This window comes from Arvicola amphibius, chromosome 9, assembly GCF_903992535.2.
Source record: "Arvicola amphibius chromosome 9, mArvAmp1.2, whole genome shotgun sequence".
NCBI classification, from domain to species: Eukaryota; Metazoa; Chordata; class Mammalia; order Rodentia; family Cricetidae; genus Arvicola; species Arvicola amphibius.
The window spans coordinates 61,684,918-61,710,453 of NC_052055.2; the positions used below are offsets into that span (position 1 = coordinate 61,684,918).

The following is a 25,536-nucleotide window of genomic DNA, read 5'->3' on the forward strand; positions in this document are numbered from 1 at the left end:
TGCCCTTGGTTTTTCCCTGCCATAATTTTGGGTGGGCTTTAGAAGATTTGTTCATGAGGAATGGATGGCAATTACATACATGTACCCTAGGATTGTAGAGCTACAGGTGTGTCTATGGAGCTGGGCCAGGAAGGTGTGTGTGTGTGTGTGTATATATATATACACATACATATATATGGATATATATGTATACACACACACATATAAAACACGCACATATACATATAGATGTGTATCCCTTATTCTAGCTGGCATTCTTTAACCCATTTATAGTCTTGTCCTGAAATGGACATGTTAGAAAAAGTAGTAATTTGTCCAGATTCATCAGACAAACTCTTAAATCCAAGATTGTTGGTAACCATGTATTGCATTCATTCACCAAGAAAACCCTCGACAGCTGGGCCTGCATGGAGTGGTTATATTTCAGGGTTGTTCACAGGAATTACAATAAGACAGTCCCCACCCCTACCAGGCACCAGGATAGCAGTAGGGACTTTAACAGCACCCCAGTTGTCAGCTCTTCAGCTGAGCCATCACATGCTGTCAGTCTTCTAACTTGCCTCTGGGCCCTAAGCCAGTGCTTGGGCAGAGAAACAGGGACAAAGAAATGGGTTACATTGCCACCTGAGAAACCTCAGAGGGGAGGACCCAGCCTTAGTTTCCCTCCTCCCAAGTGCAAAATGTGTAAACAGTAAATGGAAAATAAAAGTGCAGTCTTAAGTGGATCCTCTCCTGCCCCCCAGTGTTCAGGGGTGGACAGTGTAGAGACAAGCCTGGCTTTTCTATTGCCTAGACGCTTGCTGAACATAAGGAATGGGGTGAAGCAAGAAGGGACCGGTTTCCTTTCCTCTTAGCTCTAGGGTAGTACTTGGAGTCATTCGTTTTCACAGCTGCCAGTGTCCCTAGAACTTATTCTGTAATTGGTCAGGGGGGGTTCCTTCACTCTCAAGCCTGATTTAAGGCTAAGAAAGCCCCGTCTATCTGTTGATTATGTGGCGCATATATATTATTTATATAAATATTTCTCTATATACAAGGAATAAGAGTGTCTTTCATGGAGGAAGGGAGGCTGGGGGCCGCAAGGCATCAATGCTGTTGGAGTTGTCCAGTTCAGTGCTGTCACAGTCTGAGTCCTCAGGATTGGGGCCCTGTGAGGAAGAGTAGAAATGCCGTGAGCACTGCCGCTTCCTTCAGGGCCCCCAGTCGACACTGGAGGTTTGTCTCTTTACTGCTTATAGATAGGTTCAGGCTGTGCTTCAAGGCACTTGCCAGATAGACCTTTCGGGACGGGATGCTTTGCTGATGGCAGTTTATATTTACCAGTTGAACATCGGACACAATACTGGATGCTCTGAACTGTTGGTTTCATTCCATTTATGTGGATATTTGTTTTCATTTCTATGGAAGAAACTGGCTTGGAAACTTGAGTGGTTTGAAGGCTAAATCTAAGTATCTCTAGCCTGTACAGCTGTCTTCCTTAAAGATTTTCACATGACTGGGCACCAGTTCCCAGTTCATGTTCAGAGTCTGGCGCCTTCTCGTGACTCACCTGCTCACCTTTGAGAAGATCCTGTTGTTGCATGGGCACGGAGCTGGTTTCAGGGCCAGGGACCTCTGAAGCAGGCGGGTCCAGTGGGATTTCTGAGCCCTGGGAGCACATGTCATCAGACTTTTCATCTGGCCGCTCATCAGTGTTGGTACTGCCAACTTCTGGTGTGCCACTGGGGGAAGGGTCACTAGCTGTACCTTCCTCCACATCTGATGGGTTCTCTGAACTGAAGGTAGATAGTGACTGACGCATGTTCGAGCCCTGAGGCCACCTAAACATTGAGGCATGGTTACAGCTTTTGTCCTTTACAGTTCCCAAAGCAAAAGATGCCATTATGCTAGCACTCACCTCTGACTGGGGGGCAGCTCTACTTCACTGTCTACCTCTCCTTCCTCCTCTTCAGATGAGATACCACGTTTCTACAGTAGAGATGGGTGTGTGTATGTGTGTGTGTAAACCAGTCAAAATAACAAAAGTCATTAAGAATGGGGGAAGGTTACATAGTTGGGTGGGGTTACAGCATTTGGACCCCTAGGGAGATTAAAGAAAGGGAAAGGAGGAACTTCCCCATACTTTACCTGACTTCGAGTGACAGCAGCCCTGTACAGCAGTGCAGCTGGGGTCAAGTGCTGGGACCCAGCCCGGCTTCCTCCCCGGCCTGCAGTCCCTTCCCTTCCAGTTCCCAGCAGCCCCATGCCTTCACCAGGTCCTACTGGTGGAGGTGGTTCCCCTTTGGCCCCCCCAGGTGAATCTGGGCTGGTAGAACCAGGAGCTGATCCCTCACTTGGAGGAGTATCGCCCTGGGGGGGAGGAGGTGAGCCAGGATCCCGAGCTCCCCCTATGGCCCCTCGGCCTCGAGCTCCCAGTGCTGCCGACAGCAGATCGGGGGATGATGAGGACATCTTTCGCAGTAGAAGATCATGGTGGAGTCCACGGAGAGCAGGGGGGCAGGCATCCCAAGCTGAAGGGCCCACTCCTAGGCCCCCTGGGCTTCCTAGTCCTCCAGGCTCATGGGGTGGCAAAGCTGCTCGAAGCCCAGGCAGGTCTCCACAGCTGCCCTTGGCACTGGCCTTTCGGTGACGGGTCTTGCCACGACGACTCCTTCCTGGTGAGGGGGGTCCCTTAGGACACCCAGGAAGCCCCACCCCACTTAGGGCTGCATCTAGTTTAGGTAGCAAAGATTCTGTCTTGAGAATATCTGGCCTGGTAGGAGAAGGAAAGGACAAGGTCGAGATCAACAATTATAAAATCCTCCCCACTAAAGACAAACACTGCCTTGCCAGCTTCCCTTCTGCCAGTCCTGTTCAGCCCCACCTTTTACTGTGGGGTGACAGTTTCTGTGGCACGTTCCTTTTCTTGATGAGCTTCTCCATCGTGTTTCCATGTAGGAGGCCGCGGGAAGGGTGTGACTTCAGGAGACCTGGACACCTCCTTTCCAAAGCCTGCTCTCGCCTAAAGATCCGGACACCTCATTAGGTCTCCCAAGTTGGGTAGTTTTGGAGGATGTGGTGTTTAAGGGCTTAGTTACCTGAGCAGTTCCCTCTCTTTGAGTTCTAGCTGCAGCATGAGGGCATTCAGTTCCATGTACAGGTTGTTGGCTCTCTCCAGCTTCCGTTCATAGTGCTCCCTGATGTCCAGGGCATGTCTGAATGGGCAGATAATTTTCGCAGAGTGAGCTGCCCTGTTGCCCCTTCTCTGGGGTCGTGGTAAATGGTTCCTACTGAGCAGGCACATACCTGAGTTCCTCCCTTCTTCGCATCACCAGCTCCTCTTCTAGGCGGTGCAGACATGTCCCTTCTGACTTAATCTTCTCAAAGTGCAGTTTGACTTCCTCCCGCCACTCTGCCTAGGGGTGGAGAGATGTGAGGTGAGGGTGAGGACTGTGTTCCTGTAACCTCACAGACCCTGTCCTAGAAGGTTGCCTAAGCCTCTGCTATTTGAGTTGGAGTAGAAGACACATCTGTCTTTAAGAGAACTCATCTGTTGAGTCAGATTTCCTGTCCTATCAAAGGCTCTGCCATGTTTGTAAGGGTCAGACAGCCATTGTTTTTCCACCCACAGCACACCTGGGACTTAAAATAAGTCTCCTGGGGTGTGGAGAGCACGTCGGCCGAAGCGATGTCCAGGTGCAGCAAGATCTGTCTGAATGACGGGCGGTTTCGTGGCTTGCTGTTCCTATAAGGAATAGAGGTGGAGAGGGATGAGAAAGGAACTAGAGCTCCCTTTCCCAGAGTGAGTCCTATGACTGCCTGTTCACATCCTGGGTCCTGGACCTTGGAGCAGTCAGGGAACTTGCTTTTGCAATGAATTCTCAGCCTAGATATCTGGGTTCTAGGTGCTGGCTTTCCGTTACTCTCTAGCTCCTCGACTTGGTCGGTCCAGTCTGCCAGCCAGGCCATCCTTACCAACACTGGCGAAGCAGAATTTTAAAACCATCTGGGCAGCTGGAGGGCACAGGCAGGTGGAGACTGTTGCTTCCTACACCCCAGATGATGGCTGAGGAGTCTACGTCTTTGTATGGAATCTCGCCAGTCAGTAGTTCCCATAGCACCACCCCAAAGGACCTGAGGACAAGAGAAGACATCATTCGGAGGGTTCCCTCCACAAGTCCTGTGTGACATCTGTATAATCCTAGAAGTACCACCCTGGTGCTTACCAGATGTCGACCTTCTCAGACACAGGCTCATTGCGTATCACCTCAGGGGCCATCCAGGCCACTGTCCCTGCAAAGGACATCTTGGTGCTCTTGTCACTCAGCTCCTTGGAAGTGCCAAAATCTGAGATCTTCACCACATCGTCGTATGTGATTAGCATGCTGGTAAAGAGTGTAGTCAGCCAGTATCCATATCCCTCCACACCCCCATTTAACTGCTACTGTCTTTATGATATTGTTTGGGACACCTAACACAGTCTTCCAACGGACTGTTGCTTGGAAGAAGTTTCTTGGATGAACTTAGGACAGAACCTGAAATGTGCTGTCCCTGCCATGGGAAGGTCACCTACATGCACCTCAGCCTGCTTACTCACTTGGGGGATTTAAGGTCCCTGTGGATGATCTTGTGCAGGTGCAGGTAATTCATGCCACCAGCGATGCCCATGGACCAGTCTACCAACAAGGAAGGAGTGACCGGGCGGCCAGCCCTGAGCACCTCATATAGCTGGCCTTGGGCGCAGAATTCCATAAGGATGCAATAGCAGGGAGCCTGTGTGCAAACACCCCTGGGGGTCAGACGGGTAAAGTCGTTGATTAGTTCAGTGTAGACACCTTAGGGACCTATATTCCCACCCAGACCATTTGTTTGGGGTCTCCTTTGAGAAGGGGGAGATACATGCCCAGGTGAGTGGAGTTCTGGGGCTTAGCATGGTGTTCCCAGCCCCTGCCCTGGACCTCACTTGAAAGTGATGATGTTGGGGTGCTTGAGCTTTCGCAGATGCTTGATGTCGGTTTCCTTGAGGTCTCGAACCTTCTTCACAGCCACTTCCTCCCCATGGAAGCGTCCCAGGAAAACAGCACCCTGAGCCCCTGAGCCTACCCATTGCAGGTCCAGGATCTCCTCAAAGGGGACTTCCCAAAGGTCTGTGGGTAGGAGGCATAGTGCCACAGGCTCAGAAAGATCTGCACTGAAGGCCCTGTGAGACACTCAAGGGTTGGGTGCGTATGTCAGTGAAGAGACAATGTAGGCCGAAAGACTAGTGAAGGAAATAACGGGGTGGACCCAGGGGTGTAGCTCATTTGTAGAGTACTTGGCTAGCATGCGTAAAACCTAAACTCCTGGGTTCAGTTTCTCAGCACAACGGGAGAAGATAATGAAGCGCTGAAGACAGCTGTGCTGTGAAACTCTGGTCTAGCGTGTAGTGTTGGTCTCAGCCCAGCACCAGAGCAAACATGTAAAGGGGAAATAAAGCCTATCGGGTAGGAAGTCCCAACCACTGTTGAAGGAAACGGAGGGTGTTGCTACAGGGATCTGGCCTACCTTCCTGCTGTTGCTTGTGTTCTGTGGAGTAGGCTTTGCCAATCATTGTCCAGACAGGGCGCAGGCAGCCAAAGAGACCTTCAAGGAAGCCACTGCCGCTCTGGCACTGCAGCCGCACCTCGTCAGCGCGGACCCTCGATGCTCGACTCTCAGGTGACCCAGTGGCTCCCCCTGGTCCACCTGCATCCTGCTCATGTAGCTGCAGGACACTATTGGCAAAAGGCTCTGGGGGAGGCTCTCCACCTGGGGAGGGACTGGGCCCTCCCCCGCCCTGTCCACCCAAAGGCACAACATCTCGAAGTACACATTGGGTAGGTGTCAGGTCCTTCTCAGGGGTGCAGTCTGAAGTGTCTGGATCCAGCTTGCGCATGGAAGCCTCACTTAGAGTAGACACAAAACCCCCAAAGGAAGGGGAGGGTGTTCGGGTATCATGGAGGCAAGCCATGGCCTCTGGAGCCAGGTGTGCGGAGCAGCGGGCCCTGTGAGAAATTAAGGAGGGAGGGGCCATCAGCCACAGACAGTCACTACAAAGAGCTCAGTACATAGCTGTAGTTGACCTGCCTGTCACTATGGGAAACCTGATTCAGTTGAGCTTCCTCTTGGTATCTATTAAGTGCTGCAAGTGACAGATATACAGATAATATACTTGAGTATCATCAGGCAAAGAGAAGTAACAAACCCACTCAGGTGCTGGTTAAGGTTAAAGAGCCGGGCAGTGGTGGCGCACGCCTTCAATTTCAGCACTCGGGAGGCACAAGCAGGGCGGATCTCTGTGAGTTCCGAGGCAGCCTGGTTTACAAGAGTTAGTTTCAGGACAGCCTCCAAAGCTAAAGAGAACATTTAATGTACCCGAATGCCTGGGTTTCATGCCCAACATGGCAAAATCAAAAATGAAAGCATGGCCTGGAGAGAAGGCCAAGCAGTTAAGAGCACTACTCCATGGCTCACAGCCATCTGAAATCCCAGTTCTAGGGGTTCCAACACCCTCTTTTGGCCTCATCAGTCACTGTACATACACGGTGCACTCACATGTTTGCAGGCAAAATACCAACACACATAAATCTTTAAAAAAATTAAGGGCTGGCTGGGCGGTGGTGGCACACACCTTTAATCCCAGCATTCAGGAGGCAGAGGCAGGTGGATCTCCGCGAGTTTGAGGCCAGCCTGGTCTACAAGAATTAGTTTCAGGACAGGCTCCAAAGCTACAGAGAAACTGTGTCTCAAAACACCAAAAAGGAAAAAAAAAAAATTAAGGGCTGGAGACACTACCTGCTCTTCCACAGGTCCTGAGTTCAATACCCAGCAACCACATGGTGGCTCACACCATCTGTAATAAGATCTGGTGCACTTTTCTGGCCTGTAGGCATACAGACAAATATAAGACTATCCATAATAAATGAATCTTTAAAAATAAATAAAGCCTAGGCCTGGTGTAGTAGTGCACACCTTTAATCCTAGCACTTGGGAGGCAGGGGCTGGTGGAGCTGAACCACCTGGTTTGTATAACCCCTGGAGCATTCTTGTCAGCTGAGGTTCACTGCTAACAGATTATTTATTTATTTATTCATTCATTCATTCATTCATTCATTCATTCATTCATTCATTTAAAGCAGTGTCTCCTGATGTAGGTCTGTCTGTCCTGGAACTCTGTGTAGACCACGTACCTGGCCTTGGACTTATAGAGATCTGCCTGCCTATCTCCTTAGTGCTAAAATTAAAGGTGTGCACCACTAAATCCAGCCTGCGTGTCAGACACTTTTATCTGGATCTCAATCTCAGGCACACAGTGGCAACACACAGAGACCTTCCTTGTGTTGAATCACACATGCAGGCTTTTCTACACAGACACTCAGATAATGTTCCTGGGCTTCCCTAGTCAACATGCAGGCACAACACCAATGTGATGCAGGCTGCTCTTTGTGCACTGAATATTCCTAGCCAACAGTATCCAAAGACTCTCAGGACACTCAACTCAGGGCTTACATCTGGCCCTTCTCTCTCCTCTCACTGCTCTCCAACAGGATGTTACCATGTCCAGAAACATAACCACAGAGCTGTGCTATCCCCTCAACACAGCTGGGGAAAGGGGGTGGTGTGAGGCTCTGACCTTCAACTGCATTTTAGAGGTCAAAAGAGGGCTCATCTCTTTTTTTTCCTACCCCCCCTCCCGCTCCCCAAACCAAGATTAAGCTTTCCAGGCAATAGAAATATGTCCCAGTTCATAGCTGTGTGCTAAATAGCAAACATTAAAATGACAAGTCTAGGCCAGGTGGCGATGGTGCACACCTTTAATCCCAGCAATCAGGAAGCAGAGGCAGGTGGATCTTCAAATTTGAGTCCAGCCTGGTCTACAGATCAAGTTCCAGAACAGCCAGGGCTACACAGAGAAACCCTGTCTCGAAAACCAGACACATGGACTGAGGACACGGCTGAGTTTGGTAGAGTGCTTGCCTGGAATGCAAAGGCCTTGGACGGCATAAACCTGGGCACAGCACACAGGCCTGTAACTCTAGCACGTGGTGGGTGGAGGCAAGCGATCAGACATTCAAGATCATCCTTGGCTAAGTACTGAATCTTAGGCCAGCCTGAGCTACATAAGATTCTGTCTGTCTCCAAGCATAAACAACATCTACAAATCCAGCTGGGCCTAGTGGTATAATCCCCATATCCCAGCACTTGAGAGGCAGCGGCAAGAGGATCCTGAACATGAAGCCAGCATGGACTACATAAAACCCTACTTCCGAGAAAGAAACAAAAAGAGCCATACAAATAGGCAAAGATCCTGGGTCTAGTCCCTAGCTGGCACTTATAAAAACAATACCAACAAAGTAAATTTTACATTTGATTCGAGCAAATTACAGCTGAATGTCAATTTCCCCAGTAACAAAGAGCCCAGCTAGCATTCAAGCATGGCAAACTCTCCCAACTTTCCAGACTCCCTTCAGAACTGACACCAAGAGTCATACTGCTCTCCCAGCCCCGTGTTTGGTTGGGTATCAAAGAATGAGACATGGGGTTTGCTGACAGTGATCCCTCTAATCAGGGAATGAAGTACAGTGTGGAGGGATGCTCAGAGCATGATGCAGGAATAAAGGACACTCTCAGCTTGCCTAACACCATCTGCGGCCATTTTTCTTGAAGACTGTGTATGGGCTAGGTTCGGGTCTGCGCAGGTAACAAGCCTGTGACTAGTACATTTGAAAATCCTACTGACTGGGCTGGGCTCAGAGTTGTCAGTTGCTCTTGCAGAGGATCTGGGTTTGAGTCCCACACTCACATGATGGCTCAGAACCATCTGTGACTCCAGTTCCAGAGGATCCAATAGGCACCCACATAGTACACACATGCATGCAGGCAAAACATTCATAAAGTACAAATTTAAAAGTTAAATATGACACATTGTCAATATTTTCTCTAGTCCTGTTACTGCTTTAGTTGAAGCCTTATTAGCTATCAGAACCTGGCTGAGGATGAATGCCTCTCAAGTTCTCTCTTAATTTTCCAAAAATCCAAAACATAAAACTCATCAGCCTTGTTTGTGTAAGATCCCTTAGTGGCTCCTTATGTTGGTAGCTAGGCAACCCTGGGCATCAAGATATATCAGTGTTCCGAATTAGGGTGTCCAAAGGCAATGTGAACTTTTCCAAAAGTTATTACGCGTGCAGTCTTTAGCATAAACCGACTACTGCAGTTCACCATCGCCACAATGTAACACTAGAGGGTGCTTTCATAGCAAGGAAGGGCCCTGAGTTCAGTCTCCAGCAGCACAGAAAGGGACCTAACTGGCACACACCAGTAGTTCGAGCATGGAGTGGAGGTGGGAGGGTAAGAAGTTGAAAGTCTCTGGCTTCACAGTGAGTTTCAGGCCATCCTGGGCTGCACAGTGAAACTTTGTTTTAAAAATAAACAGAGTTGGGCTGGAGAAATAGCTTAGTGGTTAAGAGCATTGCCTGCTCTTCCAAAGGTCCTGAGTTCAATTCCCAGCAACCACATGGTGGCTCACAGCCATCTGTAATGAGGTCTGGTGCCCTCTTCTGGCCTAGAGGCACACACACAGACAGAATATTGTATACATAATAAATAAATTTATTAAAAAAAACAAACTAGAGTTTGATCTTTGTGAGTTTGAGGCCAGCCTAGTCTACAAAGTGAGCTCCAGGACAGCCAGAAAAACCCTGTCTAGGAAAAACAAAACAAAAAACCCATAAACTACAGGGATACGGTGATTATAATACAATACAATATTTATAATTACAATACAATACTGGCTACATCCACATGCAGCCTTGGGTATGGAGGGCTCACAACACCACACCAATCTTCCACACCAATCTTTCCTTCCCTCTGGCCTTCTATTACAGAAACTATAAATGCTGCTAATGGTTGCTGGGAGAGAGAGGAAAGACATTTCCTTTGATGGTATAGCCCCATTGGTAAGGTGCCCATGCCACTGTAAATTAACCCAAATTGAGGTCCCTATTAGCAAACCTAATTAAACTCTGTGGCGGGAGGGGGGTGGAGATTGGGGAGGAAGAGGAGAGGAGACAATGGAAGGGATATTGGCTGGGAAGGAATGAATACATAGGATGTGGGGGAAGGTGGGACAAGGGTTATGGGGAGCATGGAGGATCAAATACATTATACACAAATATTAAAATATCATAATGAAACCCATGGTTAGGTATAATTCACATATACCAAGGGGCCAGAGAGATGGCTGGGGTTAACAGTGCTTACTATTCTTGCAGATGATTGGAGTTCGTTCCCAGCATCCACGTGGTGGCTCACAAACCAAGGCCTGCCATAGTGCCAAGTGCCATAACCTCATGCAGGCTCCCACACACACATAAAAATAAGAAATTAAGCTAAAATTATGCAAATACAGTTGGAATTATTAGCCCTACTAAAGCACAGGTACAGAAGCATTAACCAGCTGGTGGCGCCACAGTCACCAAGGTTGAGCTGTTTATCCCTTCTTGTCTTCCAAGTCTCACTCCTACCTGTAAGCCTTCCATGCAGTCCAAACCCTGTCTGGTTAAAGTCCTTTTGAGTGGGCAAGGCCCTGAGCCTCCAGCTTCGTGGCTCGGAAACACTGCTCTACCCACCTAGGGTCACACATGCCCCATGTATGTCTCAATTCCCTGAATCCTCAGAACAGCCTAGCAAATAAGGCATTATTGGTCTTCTCAAGGTCTAGAGAAAACCGAGGTCAAGAAACCAGGAACCACAACCTCTGAATTGCCAACATATTCCACGAAATTTGCGGCTTCGAGAGCGAAGGTGTCTACGATAACGTAAATTACTATCACAGACCAGCCTGCCAACACACAGAGAATTTCCTGCAAACGACCCTAAGACTTCCGCCGCTCTCACCGCGGCCCCAAGGCTGGGGCTCTCGCATGCCCACCTGCTGGGCCGCCTGACACCAGTGACCGTACCGCGGCAAGTGGAGTGGAAGGGGTTACGGCCACAGCTCCCCCTCCCCTGCCGACCTCCTTCCCGACAGTCACGTGCCGCGGGGCTGGGGGCGCGGCAGCAGGCGGGGTCCAGGAGGGGGAGAAGAGAGCACAGCCGGCTGGGGGAAGGGCTGGGCGCTGCGGCGTAACCATGACGACTGGGCCCGTGAAGTCATCGGGACGAGATTAGCCTAGGGTCACGTGAACGCGAGGCAGGGCGGGGCCCCGCCGGAGCCCGCCTCTGACCTGGGCAGGCTTAACGGTGGAGGCTACGTTGGCAGCCTGCATTCAGGTGTGGGCTCGCTGTTGGCCCCACCTGTGTCCCCTGAAGCTCACCTTCCTCCGACCCCTCATGCACAGACACTTGGGCTGGGTATCTGGTGAAGGAAAAGTGAATGGGAGGGGGACGACTCTTAGGGTTGCTTGGGGGAGCAGTACCACACAGAAGTTAAGAAATGGACAGTCAAAAGAACTGGGTGAAGAGACTGACCAACAGTCAAACCTGGAGGGTGGCCTGAAAACAGAGAACCCTGGGAAGATGGAGACGAAAAGGAGATGAATAACACAGACCACCTTTCCCTTTCTACACTTGTTTTCTATCTAGGTATCAAACCATCAGATTTTAAGAATGGTTTTGGCATCATCTGGACTTCAACCAGGTATAATCGTACAAAGGATGCCATCCTCAGAATCAGTTTGCAGTTCTGCCTCGCTGAGATCACACAGGCAGCCCCAGAGGGCCCTGTGGTATCCAGGGCCAGCAGCTGGGGAGCAGAGAAGCCATTCCATCTGCTCACCTCTTAGGGCAGTGGGAACAGCTGGAGAAGCAAGAGATGACACCTAGGGCATTTGTCATGCTCTGGGTACCCTACCCCCCTCAGGCTAGTGACAGCTCTTCTAGATTGACCTGAAAGAAGACAGACTGGAGAGCTGAGGGACCCCAGGGAGCCATGGTAAACTGGAGATTCCTCCTTCCCAGCAAATGTCCCCTTTCTGCGTCCTTTATTCCTGACCCACCAGCTGTGTCTCACTGCCCCCCCAGCTGGGTCGGGCGCTGGGGCTTTGGGGTGGCAGACTAGAAGCCCAGGCATTTGGTCATCCTGGGGGAGGGGACCTGTCTCCCTGGCTATCAATTATGCAGTGCCTGGGAGGGGGGGCACAGAGCAGGGATTTCTGTCAGTCACTCTAAACCACAGGACCAATGTGGACAGGGCCTGTGTGTGGGACTGTGAGGGTTTACTATGGGAGATGTCTGGAGACAACAGGAAGCCTACAGAGCTGGGACCTGGAAGTCACTGTCACCTCTCCTCATTCCTCTTGGGCTTGCCTGCCTGAGGAGACTGCACGGCTGTGGCAGGTGAACTCTTGCTCCTTCCTGCGGAACAGCAGGACCGATGGCTTGTCTGGTGGTCAGTCCTGGGGGCTCTGCTCAGAGGTGTGGCCATCTACCCATCCCCTGAGCTCTCGCACTCAACTCTCTTCCTTCCTGGACCTCATTTCCCTCTTAGTGACCGTGATGGGAATTCTGGTTCTCTACCACACAAGCTTTGAGACCCTTGAAGGACAGATGCTTCTGAGTGCAGGACAGAGGGGCCGCTGTGCCTGTGGCCTGCCTATGGTTTACTTTTTCTCTCTCTCTTTTTTCCTCAAGACAGGGTTTCTCTGTAGCTTTGAAGCCTGTCCTGGAACTAGCTCTTGTAGACCAGGCTGGCCTCGAACTCACAGAGATCCGCCTGCCTCTGCCTCCCGAGTGCTGGGATTAAAGGCATGCACCACCACCGCCCGGCTACTTTTCCTCTTGACAGGACCCATGGTCTTACCCCAGAGCTCTTCCAAGCTGGAAAGGACTCCCTCTCTTAGGGGCCGTGAAAAGGAAGTTGCCTTTTGAGAAGTGGGGATCACAGAACACTAGGTTCTTGCCACTTCAGATCCTGAGGTCCCCTTTTATCATCCCTTTGCCAGTAAGGTGAAGGGGCTGGGGCTCAGTGCTGCTTAGGGAAAAAGAGCTAGCTATGGATTTGGAGGGGAAAAGGCACTGCAGCAGCCTTGCCCTAGGCCCTTGGAGGTTGAGTCTCACACCTGGCCTTCAGGGCTGAGGAGGGGTAGGAAGAGGAGCCATGCCTGCCTCCTTCCTGGCTCTGCTCTGTTTTCCCACCTAGCTAGACACCAGATCTTTCTTTGTGGATTGCAGGGAGGCCAGCTCTTCTCAACCAGAAAAAAGGGAAGATTTGGTCTCAGACCTTTTGCTCTCCTAGGATCAATGATAATTTCAGTGGTCACATGAGAGTAGGCAAGTTGGAGGCTCCAGATCTGCTGTCTTGCCTCTGCAAACTTGAGGGAAGGTCTGGAGCCCTGCTCATCCTTATTCCCTAGCTGGTTCCCTCTCGGGTCTGCTCAGTGAGCCACTCTCCTCATCAGCCTCGCTTAGGAGGATAAGAAAGGGAGAGGGCAGGAGCGGCATGGCATGGCCACAGGGTCTCCCCACAGTGAGTCAGGCCTGAAAGAAGCTGACTATAATGAATACACAGCACCAGGACTGAATTCGCATTTTAAAATATCTGAAAGTAACCACATGAGCTGAGACATACCTGTAAACTCAGAGGCTAAGGCCAACCTAAGTTACACAGTGAAGCCTTGTCTTAAAAAAGGTGACAGGTAAAATTATGGATATTTCAACTTTTTTCTTCTTTAAATAATACAAGGTCTCATATATGCCAAGCCGGACATGAATACCTTTTGTTTCTCCTAAGTGCTGGGATTACAGGCATGCATCAGCACAGTTTATCAATTCTCTTCTTTAGGTTTATCTATATTATTTCAGTAATAATTTTGAGTTTCCTTTAATATAAAATGTGATGGTTTTGCTTTTACATGTTTTTTAATTGCAGAAAAGAAATAAGACATGTGTAATATCCATCCATTTCTGTCCCTAGCCTAGGAATGGGGGACTCACAGGCCTCAGCAGCAACAGTCTCTGCTTCTGATCAGATGGATGCCCTTCAGTATGAGATGTGCTAACAAAGCTGTCTCTGCATCTAAGGGGCAGTGGGGCACGCCTGGCTTCAAGGTCTAGCTCTTATCACATGATGACTGTTTTTTGTTGTTGTTTCTTGAGAGAGACACGCTCTCACTGTGTAGCCTGGGCTAGCCTAGAACTCGGCATATAGACCAGGTGTTCGCCTCCACGCTCTGATACTCTTGCATCTCTCAACTCTTCATCTTTCTGGCATTATCGGTTACTTAGCTCACTGATTACTGAAATGTGCCACCAAGACCGCTAACTCACTTCAACCTCCTCATCCCTAAAGCTCAGATGATGGCAGTGTAACTTAATGTCACACTGAACTACTGACGTAACCAAAAGTGCCTGGCCCAGTACCTGGCACACAGGATGCTCTCTATAAACAACAGTTATGTTCCACACAAAGTAAAACAACTTTTTCTTATGTCAGCCACACTGGCCTTGAGCTTGCTATGTAGTTGAACATGACTGTGAGCTCCTGACCGCCTTCCTCTCCACCTGGTGCAGGATAAGGCAAGTGAGCCACATCAAGCTTGGGCTTTGCTCATGGCTTCTTGGAGGCCCTCTACCAACTGAGCCACACCCCTCTATCTGTAGCCTTGGCTGTCCTGAAACTTGAAGTCACAAAGATCCACTTGTCTCCACCTGCCTCCTCTGTGCTGAGATTAAAGGTGGGGATCGGCCACCATGCTCGCTTCTTGTTTATTTTACCTCCTCAAAACAAGAGGTAACATCGAGGACACAGGAAGAAAGGTGGAAAACAAGAGCTGAAAAAAAAAATAGCAAAGGAAAATGCAGCCTGCCAGGTTTCCTGGCACAGGCCTCAGAGGCCCACTCATTTAGGAGGCAGAGGCAGGAGGATTCCAAGTTCAAGCCCTGACTGGGCAACTTAGTGGCACTGTGTCTCAAAATAAAATCTGTAAAAAATAAGTTGATGATGTAGATTGGTGGTAGAGAGCTTGCCCAGAATGGGTAGGGCCCTGGGATCAATTCCTAATGCCACAAATAAATAAACAAATAAAACTGAAGGTCAGGGGCTCCTTATCCTCCAGAACAGTGCTGCCACTCTCCTGATGCGCACAGGACCAGGCTCTCTGGGGGCAATGGACAAACTCTCCTGAAGCCGCCATGTCCTCTGCTGGCAACCTTTCAACACTTTACTTGCGCCCATATGAGGACAGAAAAGCTGCGTCCCCGATTCTCTTACTCCTCAGACATGACAACATGAGGCAAGAGTGGGTGCTAGAATTTAGGGTCCTCTATCACCTCACTAACACTTCTCCCCACAGAACCTGAGCAGTAACTGCCTTTTAGAGGGTTTTCTACTGTGAAGAAACCTAGGTAATCTGGAATCACACCTTCTACCAATGATGGCGGACTTCATGAGTGTTGGACCTTGGGGTCTTCCTGGGAGCCTACAGTTGGCTGGGCTTAGCTTGTGTCTCAGATACCTTCCCCTCCTTAAATGTGAGACAAGAGGGGGCAGGGCTCTTGGACTTGGAAACTTCAGTGTCTGTACTGAAAGGGATCTTTCCTTCCCAAACGCTTGCTGCTGGTGTAAGCCCGGGATGACCCTCTGACTGGAAACCGGAGAACTGGAGGGAGAGGAGGAGAGTGAGGCACCCACTGTGGCTGCAGGGTTTTGGGGTGTGTGAGACCTCAGGTGCATGTTCTCTTGATTGAAGGCCCAAAAGGCAGCAAATAGAGTTGCAAGGCTCCTCCCTCCATTCCCTACTACTGCTTACGGAGCCCACCCTCAGCCAAAGCCTTGGCTATCAACGTGGTAAGCCAAGGAGTTTGGTGAGTGTGTGAGAAAAGGGGTGGGGGGGTTCGTAGTGTCTGACCTGGGAATTGGGTTAGGGAAGCCAGAGGACAGCCGGCTGAGACCGAAAGCCACATACAAATGGGGGAAGGGTGCAACAGCTGGATGGTAGGGAATGCCACAGCTGGAGATTAGAAGCATTAGCATTACAGATGGCAAGGGAGAGAAACCCCGCCAGGGCATGCAGGAATAGGAGCAGCCTAATTCTCAGGTGGAGCCTGAAAGGTGCAGGTGTGGGGGAGGGGGACGGTGGGTACATTAGGCCTTGCCCTTCCCTCCCTTCCCTGGAGAGGGCCACAACTCTCCCTTCCCCTTCCCTCTCGGTCTTGAGGATGAGGTGAAAAGAGGACGTGCTCTTGCCCGCCGTTCTTTAAGTCTTCCCCTGGCCATCTTCACCCCCACATTATCCACTACAGCGTTGGAGGCTCCTGGTCTCAAAACTGGGCCGCCGCATCCCTCAGCTTCGCCCCGCTCCTAGCTATCTCTAGGCGTCGGGTCCAGGTACCCAGTTCCTTCATCCCACGGTCTCAGCATCCTCAGTCACCTCCTCCCCCACCACGCCACAATTGTATCCCGACTCTTCCGCCACCCCAGGATCCCAAGACCCGAACCCATTTCTTCCCCCCACCCCCACGACTCGCCCAGGCTCTCACCTCGGGGGCTCCGCGGCCGCAGCACAAAAGGCGGCGCTGCTGCAGCTCGGCTCCGGATGCTGCTCCCGCCTCCTCCTCCTCCCCTCCTCCCCCCGTTGCCCTCCACCGGACCCGGGGTGCTGTCACCGGCGATGCTCGTGTGGAACTCCGGTGCTCGGATATCAGCCCCAGCTTTTGGCCCCCACCCCCTAGTCTAAACCCCGTCCTCACTCGACTTGAACTCCCGCTCCTTCCAAGGCCCCCGCCCCTGGCCCCCCCGGGACGGACACGCCCTGAGCGGGGGATGCTGCGCTGCAGCCGCCGGCCTCTTAAAGGAGCCCGCGGCTGCCATCCGGCGCGCTCCAGGCTCGTTTCTGGCTCGCCTAGGCTCTGTGCCTCCTTCCTGGAGGTGACCTACGGCAGTCCCACTTTGGGTCTCATGCAGATTCTGTAGGAACCCCTTGTGACCTGTCTTACAGACTCTTTCCTATTCCCCGAGAGAGCAGCTCCTCAGCGTACAACGCTCTGGCTGTGTCCCCTTCTCAGACCAATATCGCCAGCTGGTCTTCCTTGTCACTGCCTCAGTTCACCCCATTGGAATCCACCCAGTCCTAAGTTCTTTCCCACATCAGAGCTCCTGGATGACCCCTCATTATCATTCCGAGAATCTTCTACCTTTCCTTCTTAGCAAGACATCTCTTCCTAGAGCTATTCTTAAAACACTCTTTGAATCATGGTGTCTCTTTCTTCCTCTGTCCAAGGTCACAAGATTTTCCCTATATCCTTCACTCTGATGGTATCAAGACTTTGGGGATCCGAAAGTACTTTGCGCGTATTTTAGTTCGTTAATTACTCTCGTGCTCTTTCAGCTGAGACTAAAGAACACAACAGAAGATCCACCTAATGATTCTCGGGCCCCAGGTTCCCGGACAGTTCAAGAAAGGTTCACTAGGGCCTATCTAAAGAGTTGCAAACCCTGACAGGCTGCCTGCGTTAATGAAGAGCGGCAAAGACATGCCACAGAAAAGCAGCAGGATTTTAACACGGAGGCCTGGGGCGCTAGGGACTTATACTGGTGCCTGGGGAGACAGTTTCTGAAAAAAAAAACTTACGACAGCCCCAGACTTGGGGGCGGCCGGGTAAGGCCCATCCTCTGGGGCAGCAAAAGAACCACGCCAGCAGCCCCCTCAGCCAATCACAACCCTTCCTCAAGAAGCGGACCCTATCTTCCCCATCCCCGCCCTCTGGCCCAGGTGACCAATCGACAAGCGCCTAGAGGAAGTCGCTGTCAACACAGCCAATGACGCCGCGAAGCCTGCAGCGGTGACCGGATGGCGCGCGGGCACCTGGATTCTGTAGTTCTCTGAGGTCTGCGTCCCTTACCGCCCCGCCCCAGTCGCCGCCACCTGCTAGTACGCATGCTCACAGTCTCGGCCTGGGAGGAGGCAGTGCGCAAGGAAGAAGGCGGGACGACACTAGAAAACAAAAACCACTGGTAGGTTGGGAAGCTTCCGTGGAGGATCCGCTCCTCCCAGAGGGCGGTGCAGGCGCCTGGGCGAGCCACGCGGAGAGTTGTGGGGCGAGTAGCTCGGCTCCTGATGAAGACACAAGGAGCCGGATGGGCGGGGGACTCCAGATCCCAGCATGCCCCGCTGCGGGCCCTACCGGCCTCGACTCCGGGCTTGGCCCCGGCCCTAGCTCGTTGGTGGTGTACTGGGGCGCGTGGAGGCTGTAGTCACGGTGGCGCCCGCGGGGACGGAGGAGGGAATGAGTGAAGAGGAGCAGGGCTCCGGCACTACCACAGGCTGCGGGCTGCCCAGGTGAGCTGCCTATTTCGGTTCCTGCAGGACGAAAAGTGGGAGGCTGTGCGGACGGGTAGCGGCGCAGCCCCAGCATGCACCTGGTCTGAGGGTTGTTCCCAGCAAGCACTGGGGTAGTGGGCAGAGGTTCCCAGCATGCACTGGGTCAGTGGCCATCGCCTCCAGCTCTAGTTTGGGGTTGGCTCGATTCCCAGACTGCCCTGGAGCCTTAGGCTTTATGACCCGATGTTCAGTGCATTTGGTGGGTACTGGGTTTCCGAATTGCATTGTGCCAGGGGAAAATGCACGTCCAACCAGCACTACGGCACAGGATCCCTCGCCCTAACTGAGAACAGTACTTTTCTCCACTTGCCTTGGGGTAGAGGCTCTTGCTTTCCCTCCACCTTAACTTTTAGCCCAGTCAATGATGCTAATAACTGCCTGGGATCCATGGACCCTAAAATGTGGCTATTTTAATGTGATAGTGCTTGGTCAGGTGGGTGTCGAAAGGGAAGTGTGATAGTGGTTTGTGCCCCTCTCTCCAGCGTAGAGCAATGCTGCCGCCAACCCGGGGCAAGACCCCGATCAAGCCTTCTTCAGGAGTAATGGGGACCCGAATAGGAAAGACGCCCGGGTACGATCTTCTCAAAAAGCCGAGGGCCAAGCCCATCAGCCTAATTTCACCTTCCGGGTCACCGTTGGCGACACCAGCTGCACTGGTGAGGAAGGCTTGGGCAGCCTGGCTGGGGTGTGCATTCACAGGGCCCGTGGCTTAGTATCGTGTAACCGCTTCCCAGTCCTCTTCTTTAAGGCCAGGGAGGGATGGAGATTTCAGGGGGAAATCTGCTTTCTGGATTGGAAGAACAGGGCTGTCAGAAGTTGGATAGGACAGGAAATGTCAAAGGGATCTGCTACTTTTACTGCCGTAGAGGAAAAGTAGATGGAACACTGAACCCCCGCGTGGGTATTTGGGGGAGCAGGCTCACACTCTGCTGGTCTTCATGTCCCATATTGAAAATTGAAGAGCTTAGTCCAGAAATGAAATGACTGGCATATGGTCACATGCTTGATAAGTGGCAGGGTAGAGCTCTTACTCAGAACCGATCCTTTGTTGTTTCTATTGCCTATTTATTGAGGGGAAAGAAAGTGCTTTTGTAGAGGAAAGGAAGACACTCCCCTCTCCCAGTGTTGGAGCTCAGAAGTCCTGCCTGGCATGGCTTAGTTATGGGAGCTAATTGAAAGATATGGGCTGTTCTAGGTTCATTTATAGTGTTAGGATGAAACACCTTAACTAGAAGCTGCTTAGGGGAGGAAAGGGTTGATGGGTTTACAGCCCTCATTGCGGGGAAGGTAGAAACTCATATCCACAGTCAAGAGCAAGGAGAATAAACTCTTCTTGCTGCCTGCTTATTGTTCCACACACTGCCCAGCCACAGCAGCACAGAAGGGCAATGGCAGATGCTTCCATGTTCAGACCACCTGCCTAGGGATGGCACCACAATAGTGGGCTGGGCATTTCTACCTCAGCAATCAAGACGGTCCCCCAGACATGTCTACAGGTTAGTCTGATGTAGACAGTGCCTCAGTAAGGCTCTCCTTGCAGATGATGCTAACTAGGACAAAGGCCTTTCCAACAGTCAGCACAACCCTTCCAGCCCTGGCAGGGAGGGGGGTTGCTAAGAGGGCTGCTGACTCCCTCTAGCTGTGGGGGCTGGTTTCTCTGCTGTCTGCTGGTGACCTCCAGTATTGCCCACACCCCTTTTCTTAGGTCAGGGCCCCAGCAAGAAGGCAGCCAAGCACAATGGCAGCTGAGGTTGGCCCTCAAACAATCTCAAAGGGGGGAGCATGCTGGACCAGCCCTGGAGGAAAGCAGGTGAGGGAGGAACAGCCAAGGCACACTAGCAGCCCTGCTGAGAACCCAGGCTCCTCACTGCCTGCTCTCTCCCTAAGCCCGGCCACTCTAACCTGGCCCCTTCCCGAAAGTTTCCTCCAAAGCTGAACAGGGTGTTTCTAGGGTGGCTCAGGGTAATGGCCCCTTTGATGGGTGGTGGCTGCTCTGGGGCTGGGGTAGGGCATAGGGGGTGGGGACTGAGGCTGATAAGTTGGTCCCGACATGCCCACTTTCTAGCAACATGACTTTCCCTCTTCCACATTTAGGTTGGAGCTTATTGTTGGGTAGGAAGAGACTTTTCCGAGTCCCCCCCCCGCCCAGTGCTTTTGAGGCAGTGTGGGTCAGCAGAGGATCCCTGGAGGAAGAGCTGTTGCTGAGGCTCTTTGAGCCTGGATCAGGGGAAGGGGAAAGGATTCCCTCAGGGACCTCACACCCCCATTCCTTTCTACATGGGTGTGAATCCAAGACTCCTTTCCCCTCGGGAAGTTCTTTTTCTCTTCTAGATCCTTCACTGCTTGAGGACGCACCTGTCATTGCTGCAGAAGTTGCCGCCCCTGTTCCATCTGCTCTGCTAACCAGGTATCTTGAGTTCCCTGACATCTCTGAGGGAGGGAAGACCCTAGCCTCCTTGGACCCAGGCAGGTTAGGATAAAGAAGCCTTTGAGTAAACACCGAATGGAATAATTGAAAAATTTGCACCAGAGCTTGCTGCCAAGCTTGAAGATGGAGGTAATTTATGATGTTGTAAATAGCATGTGAAGATATTAGATTGTTCAGACATTTTACAGGCACAGTAGGGTCCCATGTTTGAGGGCCCAGAAGGTACTTCCAGAACTGGCTCCGTCATAGCGAAACTGCTGACACATTTCCACATCGAAATTCTCCTGGGAACATAGCAGGGGCTGGCGTGATGGGGGTTAGGAAAGCAAGACTGGATTGTCTGGACAGATAGCTCCCTACCTGGTGAGAAGTTAGGATATGGTGGCAGTGGCTGGTACTTGAGGTGTGGGCCCTTTCCCTTCAGGAGCCCCCCCATGGAAAATGCCAGCCCCCTGTCTCCCCTCCCCGCAGCAGTCGGAGTGCAACCCTGTCGGTGCTCTGCAGGTCTGTGCTGCCATTCTCTGAACTAGGGCTGTGAGGCAGGGGTCTGTTAATGTGGGAGGGTGGTCATCCTCACCCAAAGGCCGAGGATCCTGGGAAGAAGGCCATGTGGCTAAGGAACCTCTCCTCACTTAGCCTTGGGCTCCTGTGTCTGTCTCCCTTTAAGGAGCTCGTGGTACAAAAAGGCTGGCGTTTGCCAGAGTACATGGTGACCCAGGAGTCTGGGCCTGCTCACCGTAAAGAATTCACCATGACCTGCCGGGTGGAACGCTTTGTTGAGATAGGTAACTGCTTCTGTCGGGCTCTGCCTGGCTATGCTCTGTCCCCAGCTTTCTGTGCTTTGCAGCCCCTTTCTCAGCTCCTGCTCCTGTGTCCTCCTTGCCCCGGCCCATCTTCCCCTCTCTTCTGGCCTCCCATGTGCAGTGACATCCCATTGAGGGACTTCAGTCCAGGTATAACCTGGAGGGAGAGCATTGGCCTCTCAGAGATGCCCACATCCAGCAATCCCTTCCCCACACTCAGGCAGTGGCACTTCCAAAAAGCTGGCAAAGCGTAACGCAGCAGCTAAAATGCTGCTTCGAGTGCACACAGTTCCTCTGGACGCCCGGGATGGGCAACGAGGGCAGAACCTGATGATGATCACTTTTCCATTGTAAGTGGTTTATGTGGGTTTGCCATGTGGTTCACAGTGCCAGACGTGGTGGGGAGTTTGGTTGGGTCTGTCTGTGATTTGGGAGTGAGTCTGGACCTGCTTCTCTTCCAGTTTTCTTACCAAACTGTAGGGCCTCTTGAATTTGTGAGCCCAGCAGTCTCCTTAGCTTGTGCTAGCCTGTGCTGCACTCACTGGGGAAAGCTCACCTAGGGCAAAGGCCCTGTAAGCAGCTTTTACTGGGGCGAGGAAGGCTGCCTGGAACCAGATGAGGTTCCAGCAGATAGCATGCCAGAGCTTAGCTTTCTCCCTCTCATCTTATTAGGGCGTGAGCTCCCGCCTGGATGGACTTCGGAACCGGGGGCCAGGCTGCACGTGGGATTCCCTGCGCAATTCTGTGGGAGAAAAGATTCTGTCCCTTCGTAGCTGCTCTGTGGGCTCTCTAGGGACCCTGGGTTCTGCCTGCTGCAGTGTCCTCAATGAGCTCTCTGAGGAGCAGGCTTTCCATGTCAGCTACCTGGACATTGGTATGGACAGCTAGGGAACTTGGGAGCGGGCGGTGGAGGGGACAGGGCCGAGGAAGTATAGAGGGGTTAAGAGATGGGTGACATACACCATATTTGGTGCCCTCTCTCCCCCACCCTGCCTCCTTCCTCTTTCTTGGTTTCTAGAAGAACTGAGCTTGAGTGGGCTCTGCCAGTGCCTAGTGGAGCTGTCCACCCAGCCAGCCACTGTGTGTCATGGTTCTGCAACTACCAGGGAGGCAGCCCGAGGTGAGGCTGCTCGCCGCGCCCTCCAGTACCTCAGGATCATGGCAGGTAGCAAGTAGCACCCTGGCTGCAGTGATGGACGTGCACCTTTTACCTCTTGCTCCTCCTGAACCTGGCCCCATGCATCAGCGTAGCTCTGGAATCCTCCAGGGCTGCTGTCTCTACCTCTGACACAGACTGCCTGCCTTGAGACTGAGGAAGGCATAGGCGAGCAAGGGCCCCAGCCAGCACGGGATTTGCTCTCATTCTATGGATGACAAATGAAAAGTAAATTGGAATTCTAATGGATTCTAGAATAAATGCTGCTCATTGGCTTCCTAAACCCTGCTTTCTTTGGCCGTGGGTCATGTGGTTGTCAGAGGAATAAACATGGCGTGTTTATTCTTGCTGCTGAGCTCCCTGTTATCTTTTACTGCAGGAAGGAGGCTAGGTGCGGCTAGCTGGGGACCCTTTGAGCAGAATGGTGGGAATTTGAGTGGAGGTGAGGGGAGCTATGCTTCTTGCCCTTGGAATCCGCCGCCCATTCCCTGGAAGTCTTGTCCAAACACATGGATTCAGAAGACAAACTATTTTATTTGGGGGCACACGTGGCACATGGGGGGTGATTTTGCATGCAGACACATCACAGGGATGATGCTGTTACTTCTTCCCAAAGCGCTGAGGGGCAGCCAGGCTCCAGAACTCTCTAGCCCGGGGACTTAGCTGCTCTTTGCTCCAGGACCCCCAGGTATTTCTGCCAAACCTTTGGAGAGGAGATTCATCCTTAGTTGAAGCTCCATCTACCTTAGCTTCCTTCACCTCATCCTCAGCCCTCCGCCTTCCCAGCCTCTGTCTGCTGAAACTCACCTCTGAGGATGGAACAGGAAGGCTGGGCTTCTGCCAGCTCTCTCCATGGCCTGAAGCAGAAAACGCAAGAGGGACCCAGGAGTCTGGGCATACTGTGGTGGGTGGGGTCCCTCGTCTTCTTCCTGTGATGAGAGGGTGACAGGGAAAAAGGCAGTGTCCTGGACGTTGAAGGCATGGGGGAAAAGAATAACTAGGGGCAACTTGTACGGGCTCAGGAGCCTTAGAAGCCAGGCTTCATGACGACCTTAGCAGCCTGGGAACATCAAAGCCTATATCACAAGTTTTAGCGGAGGGGAGGTAGTGCAGGGAAGGGCGCTCACTCACTGCAAAGACCTGGTCTCCATCCCGGCTCCCTGGTTCTTCACAATGACCCGAGTCCAGCAGCAGCAGCAGCAGCAATAGCAGCAGCACAGCAACCTGCTTGGAATCCATGCTGCCATCCACCTCCCCACTGGCACACCATCCTCTTATACCTGCTGTCCTCCACCCCCACCTCAGCAGCAGCCTGAGGGGAAATCTAGACAGGCAACAGAAATGCATGGCTCTATTAAGAGCCACCTGGGACCCCCTCTCATACCCCCCTGGGGACTTCTCTGCTCTCAGCTTCCTACCCCCGGCCTAAGCCTGGAGTTACAGACTTTATTAGATGCATAAATCCTGTCTCCAGAGCTCAGGAAGCATCATTAATTGCAGACGGTTTGTCAGAGCTAGGCCCTGGGGGAGCCTTATAAGAACCCCCAATTCTTCAACAGGTTGGAGAGCTTCAATTGATCAACTCTGGACTGAAGAAACTCCTGTCAGGATTGTTATTTCCTGGATGGGAAGGAGCTAGGGTTAATAGTAGGCTAGGATGACCCACCTTGGTCCCTCCCCATGCCTGAGATGGGCAGTCAGGATTGCAGCCCATTCCAATCCCCGCTACTTCTGATGAGGTTAAACATGGAATCCCTACTCTTATGACTTACCTATGGACAATAAAGTGAGTTACAGGTGGGCTCTGGGGTCTTAATGAGTAGCAGTGGCTTGTAGATTTTGTGGATGGACCGGCCCATCTTTGCTAGAGAACTGGGGAATGGAACTCCACAGCTGCAGCTCTGCTGCCACCGTGTGGCCACTACTCTGCTGCCAGGGAAAACCATTGCCTTTACCGGGCCTGTCTGGGAGGATTTAAGGACAGGGTTCTTTGGGGGATGGATTGTTACATTGTTCCACTTCCCTCTGGTCAGCCTCTGCCTGGAACTGGCACCAGGGTCCTGCTTCAGGGAAAGACAGAATCACTCTGGGTCAGGGAAGGGTCCTTCAAAGGAGCCAGTTCTAGCCATACCTGCCATGCAGGTGCCAGTGTGCCATGTCTCTAACCTAAACTCAAGAAGGACCATGTCAGGGTTCTGACATAGCCATGAGCAAAGCAAGCTACGCACATTCTCAGCCTCCCTTTCCTTACATACAGGAACAATAAAATGGATTACTTCCTAGGAGAAGCATTATTTGGCTTTTGTAGCAAAGCACAGAGCTTATATTTTCCAAATGTCAACTGTGATTACCTTTGCTTTCCTGCCCCATGCCAGTCCTGGGAAACTTACCACCTCCAGAAGTTTTCTTTGGACACACTTCTCCCTGTGCTGCGCTGGCTTTAGCCTCTTGATGGCTCCCATCAGAGGTCTTAGCTTGTTCCATGGCGTCTCAACATTTCTTATCTCATATGTAAAAGCCCTTTACACATTCCATTCATCCTGTTTTTTTTTTTTTTTTTTTTTTTTCTGAAGGGGATAGTACTTTATTGTAACCTACTTACATTTCGGTTTGTGGATAAGAGTTTTGTTGTTTTTGTTTGCTTGTTTTGTTTTTTTGGGACGTGGTTTCTCTATGTGACGGTCCTGGCTGTCCTGGAGGAGCTCACTCTGTAGACCAGGCTGGCTTCAAACTCAGAGATCCTGCCTCTGCCTTCTGAGTGCTGGGATTAAAGGTGTGTGTCACCATGCTCAGCTTGCTTGTGGTTTTCTAAGATTGGACTCTGTGTAGCCC

General features: G+C 51.6%; 3 protein-coding genes across 6 annotated transcripts; 1 reads left to right on the forward strand and 2 right to left on the reverse strand.

Moving 5' to 3' along the window:
• Positions 1-222: 222 nt before the first annotated feature.
• On the reverse strand, positions 223-16,622 carry Map3k12 (mitogen-activated protein kinase kinase kinase 12). 4 transcript variants are annotated; one of them, XM_038341322.1, is made up of 15 exons: positions 16,477-16,622; positions 5,524-6,002; positions 4,943-5,126; positions 4,577-4,768; positions 4,206-4,364; positions 3,955-4,113; positions 3,616-3,724; positions 3,286-3,395; positions 3,078-3,194; positions 2,864-3,001; positions 2,128-2,752; positions 1,898-1,968; positions 1,747-1,820; positions 1,550-1,648; positions 223-1,148 (listed from the first exon to the last, which is right to left on the reverse strand). In XM_038341322.1, the coding sequence occupies exons 2-14, from the start codon at positions 5,966-5,968 to the stop codon at positions 1,599-1,601; spliced, it is 2,433 nt and encodes an 810-aa protein (XP_038197250.1). In that variant the 5' UTR covers positions 5,969-6,002; positions 16,477-16,622; the 3' UTR covers positions 223-1,148; positions 1,550-1,598. The 4 variants fall into 4 exon arrangements, with proteins under 4 accessions (XP_038197250.1, XP_038197249.1, XP_038197248.1 ...); XM_038341323.1 differs by having other exon boundaries at positions 1,034-1,148; positions 1,558-1,648; XM_038341321.1 differs by having other exon boundaries at positions 224-1,148; positions 1,558-1,820.
• A 1,332-nt stretch (positions 16,623-17,954) lies between these two features.
• Tarbp2 (TARBP2 subunit of RISC loading complex) lies at positions 17,955-23,059 on the forward strand. The gene is given in 9 exon segments (XM_038342375.2): positions 17,955-18,275; positions 20,632-20,724; positions 21,170-21,200; positions 21,202-21,249; positions 21,413-21,530; positions 21,769-21,860; positions 21,863-21,898; positions 22,221-22,422; positions 22,567-23,059. Coding segments are annotated over 9 exon segments (831 nt in total). The 5' UTR covers positions 17,955-18,222; the 3' UTR covers positions 22,725-23,059.
• A 159-nt stretch (positions 23,060-23,218) lies between these two features.
• On the reverse strand, positions 23,219-24,788 carry Npff (neuropeptide FF-amide peptide precursor). Its single transcript, XM_038341978.1, has 3 exons — positions 23,836-24,788; positions 23,512-23,633; positions 23,219-23,407 (listed from the first exon to the last, which is right to left on the reverse strand). Exons 1-3 carry the CDS (start codon positions 24,049-24,051, stop codon positions 23,305-23,307), a joined length of 441 nt encoding a protein of 146 aa, XP_038197906.1. The 5' UTR covers positions 24,052-24,788; the 3' UTR covers positions 23,219-23,304.
• Positions 24,789-25,536: the final 748 nt, after the last annotated feature.

What these genes read in the sequence shown, in the direction of transcription:
- Map3k12 (XM_038341320.1), bottom strand. Translation starts at nt 5,968, where the DNA reads ATGGCTTGCCTCCATGATACCCGAACACCCTCCCCTTCCTTTGGGGGT. An exon ending in CCCAACATCATCACTTTCAA is followed by an intron (nt 4,769 to 4,942) that starts GTGAGGTCCAGG and finishes TCTGACCCCCAG; the next exon opens with GGGTGTTTGCACACAGGCTC. An exon ending in CTGCTGTCACTCGAAGTCAG is followed by an intron (nt 1,969 to 2,127) that starts GTAAAGTATGGG and finishes TCTCTACTGTAG; the next exon opens with AAACGTGGTATCTCATCTGA.
- Npff (XM_038341978.1), bottom strand. Translation starts at nt 24,051, where the DNA reads ATGCATTTCTGTTGCCTGTCTAGATTTCCCCTCAGGCTGCTGCTGAGG. An exon ending in ATGGAGACCAGGTCTTTGCA is followed by an intron (nt 23,634 to 23,835) that starts GTGAGTGAGCGC and finishes CTCTCATCACAG; the next exon opens with GAAGAAGACGAGGGACCCCA. An exon ending in TTCCTGTTCCATCCTCAGAG is followed by an intron (nt 23,408 to 23,511) that starts GTGAGTTTCAGC and finishes TCCTCTCCAAAG; the next exon opens with GTTTGGCAGAAATACCTGGG.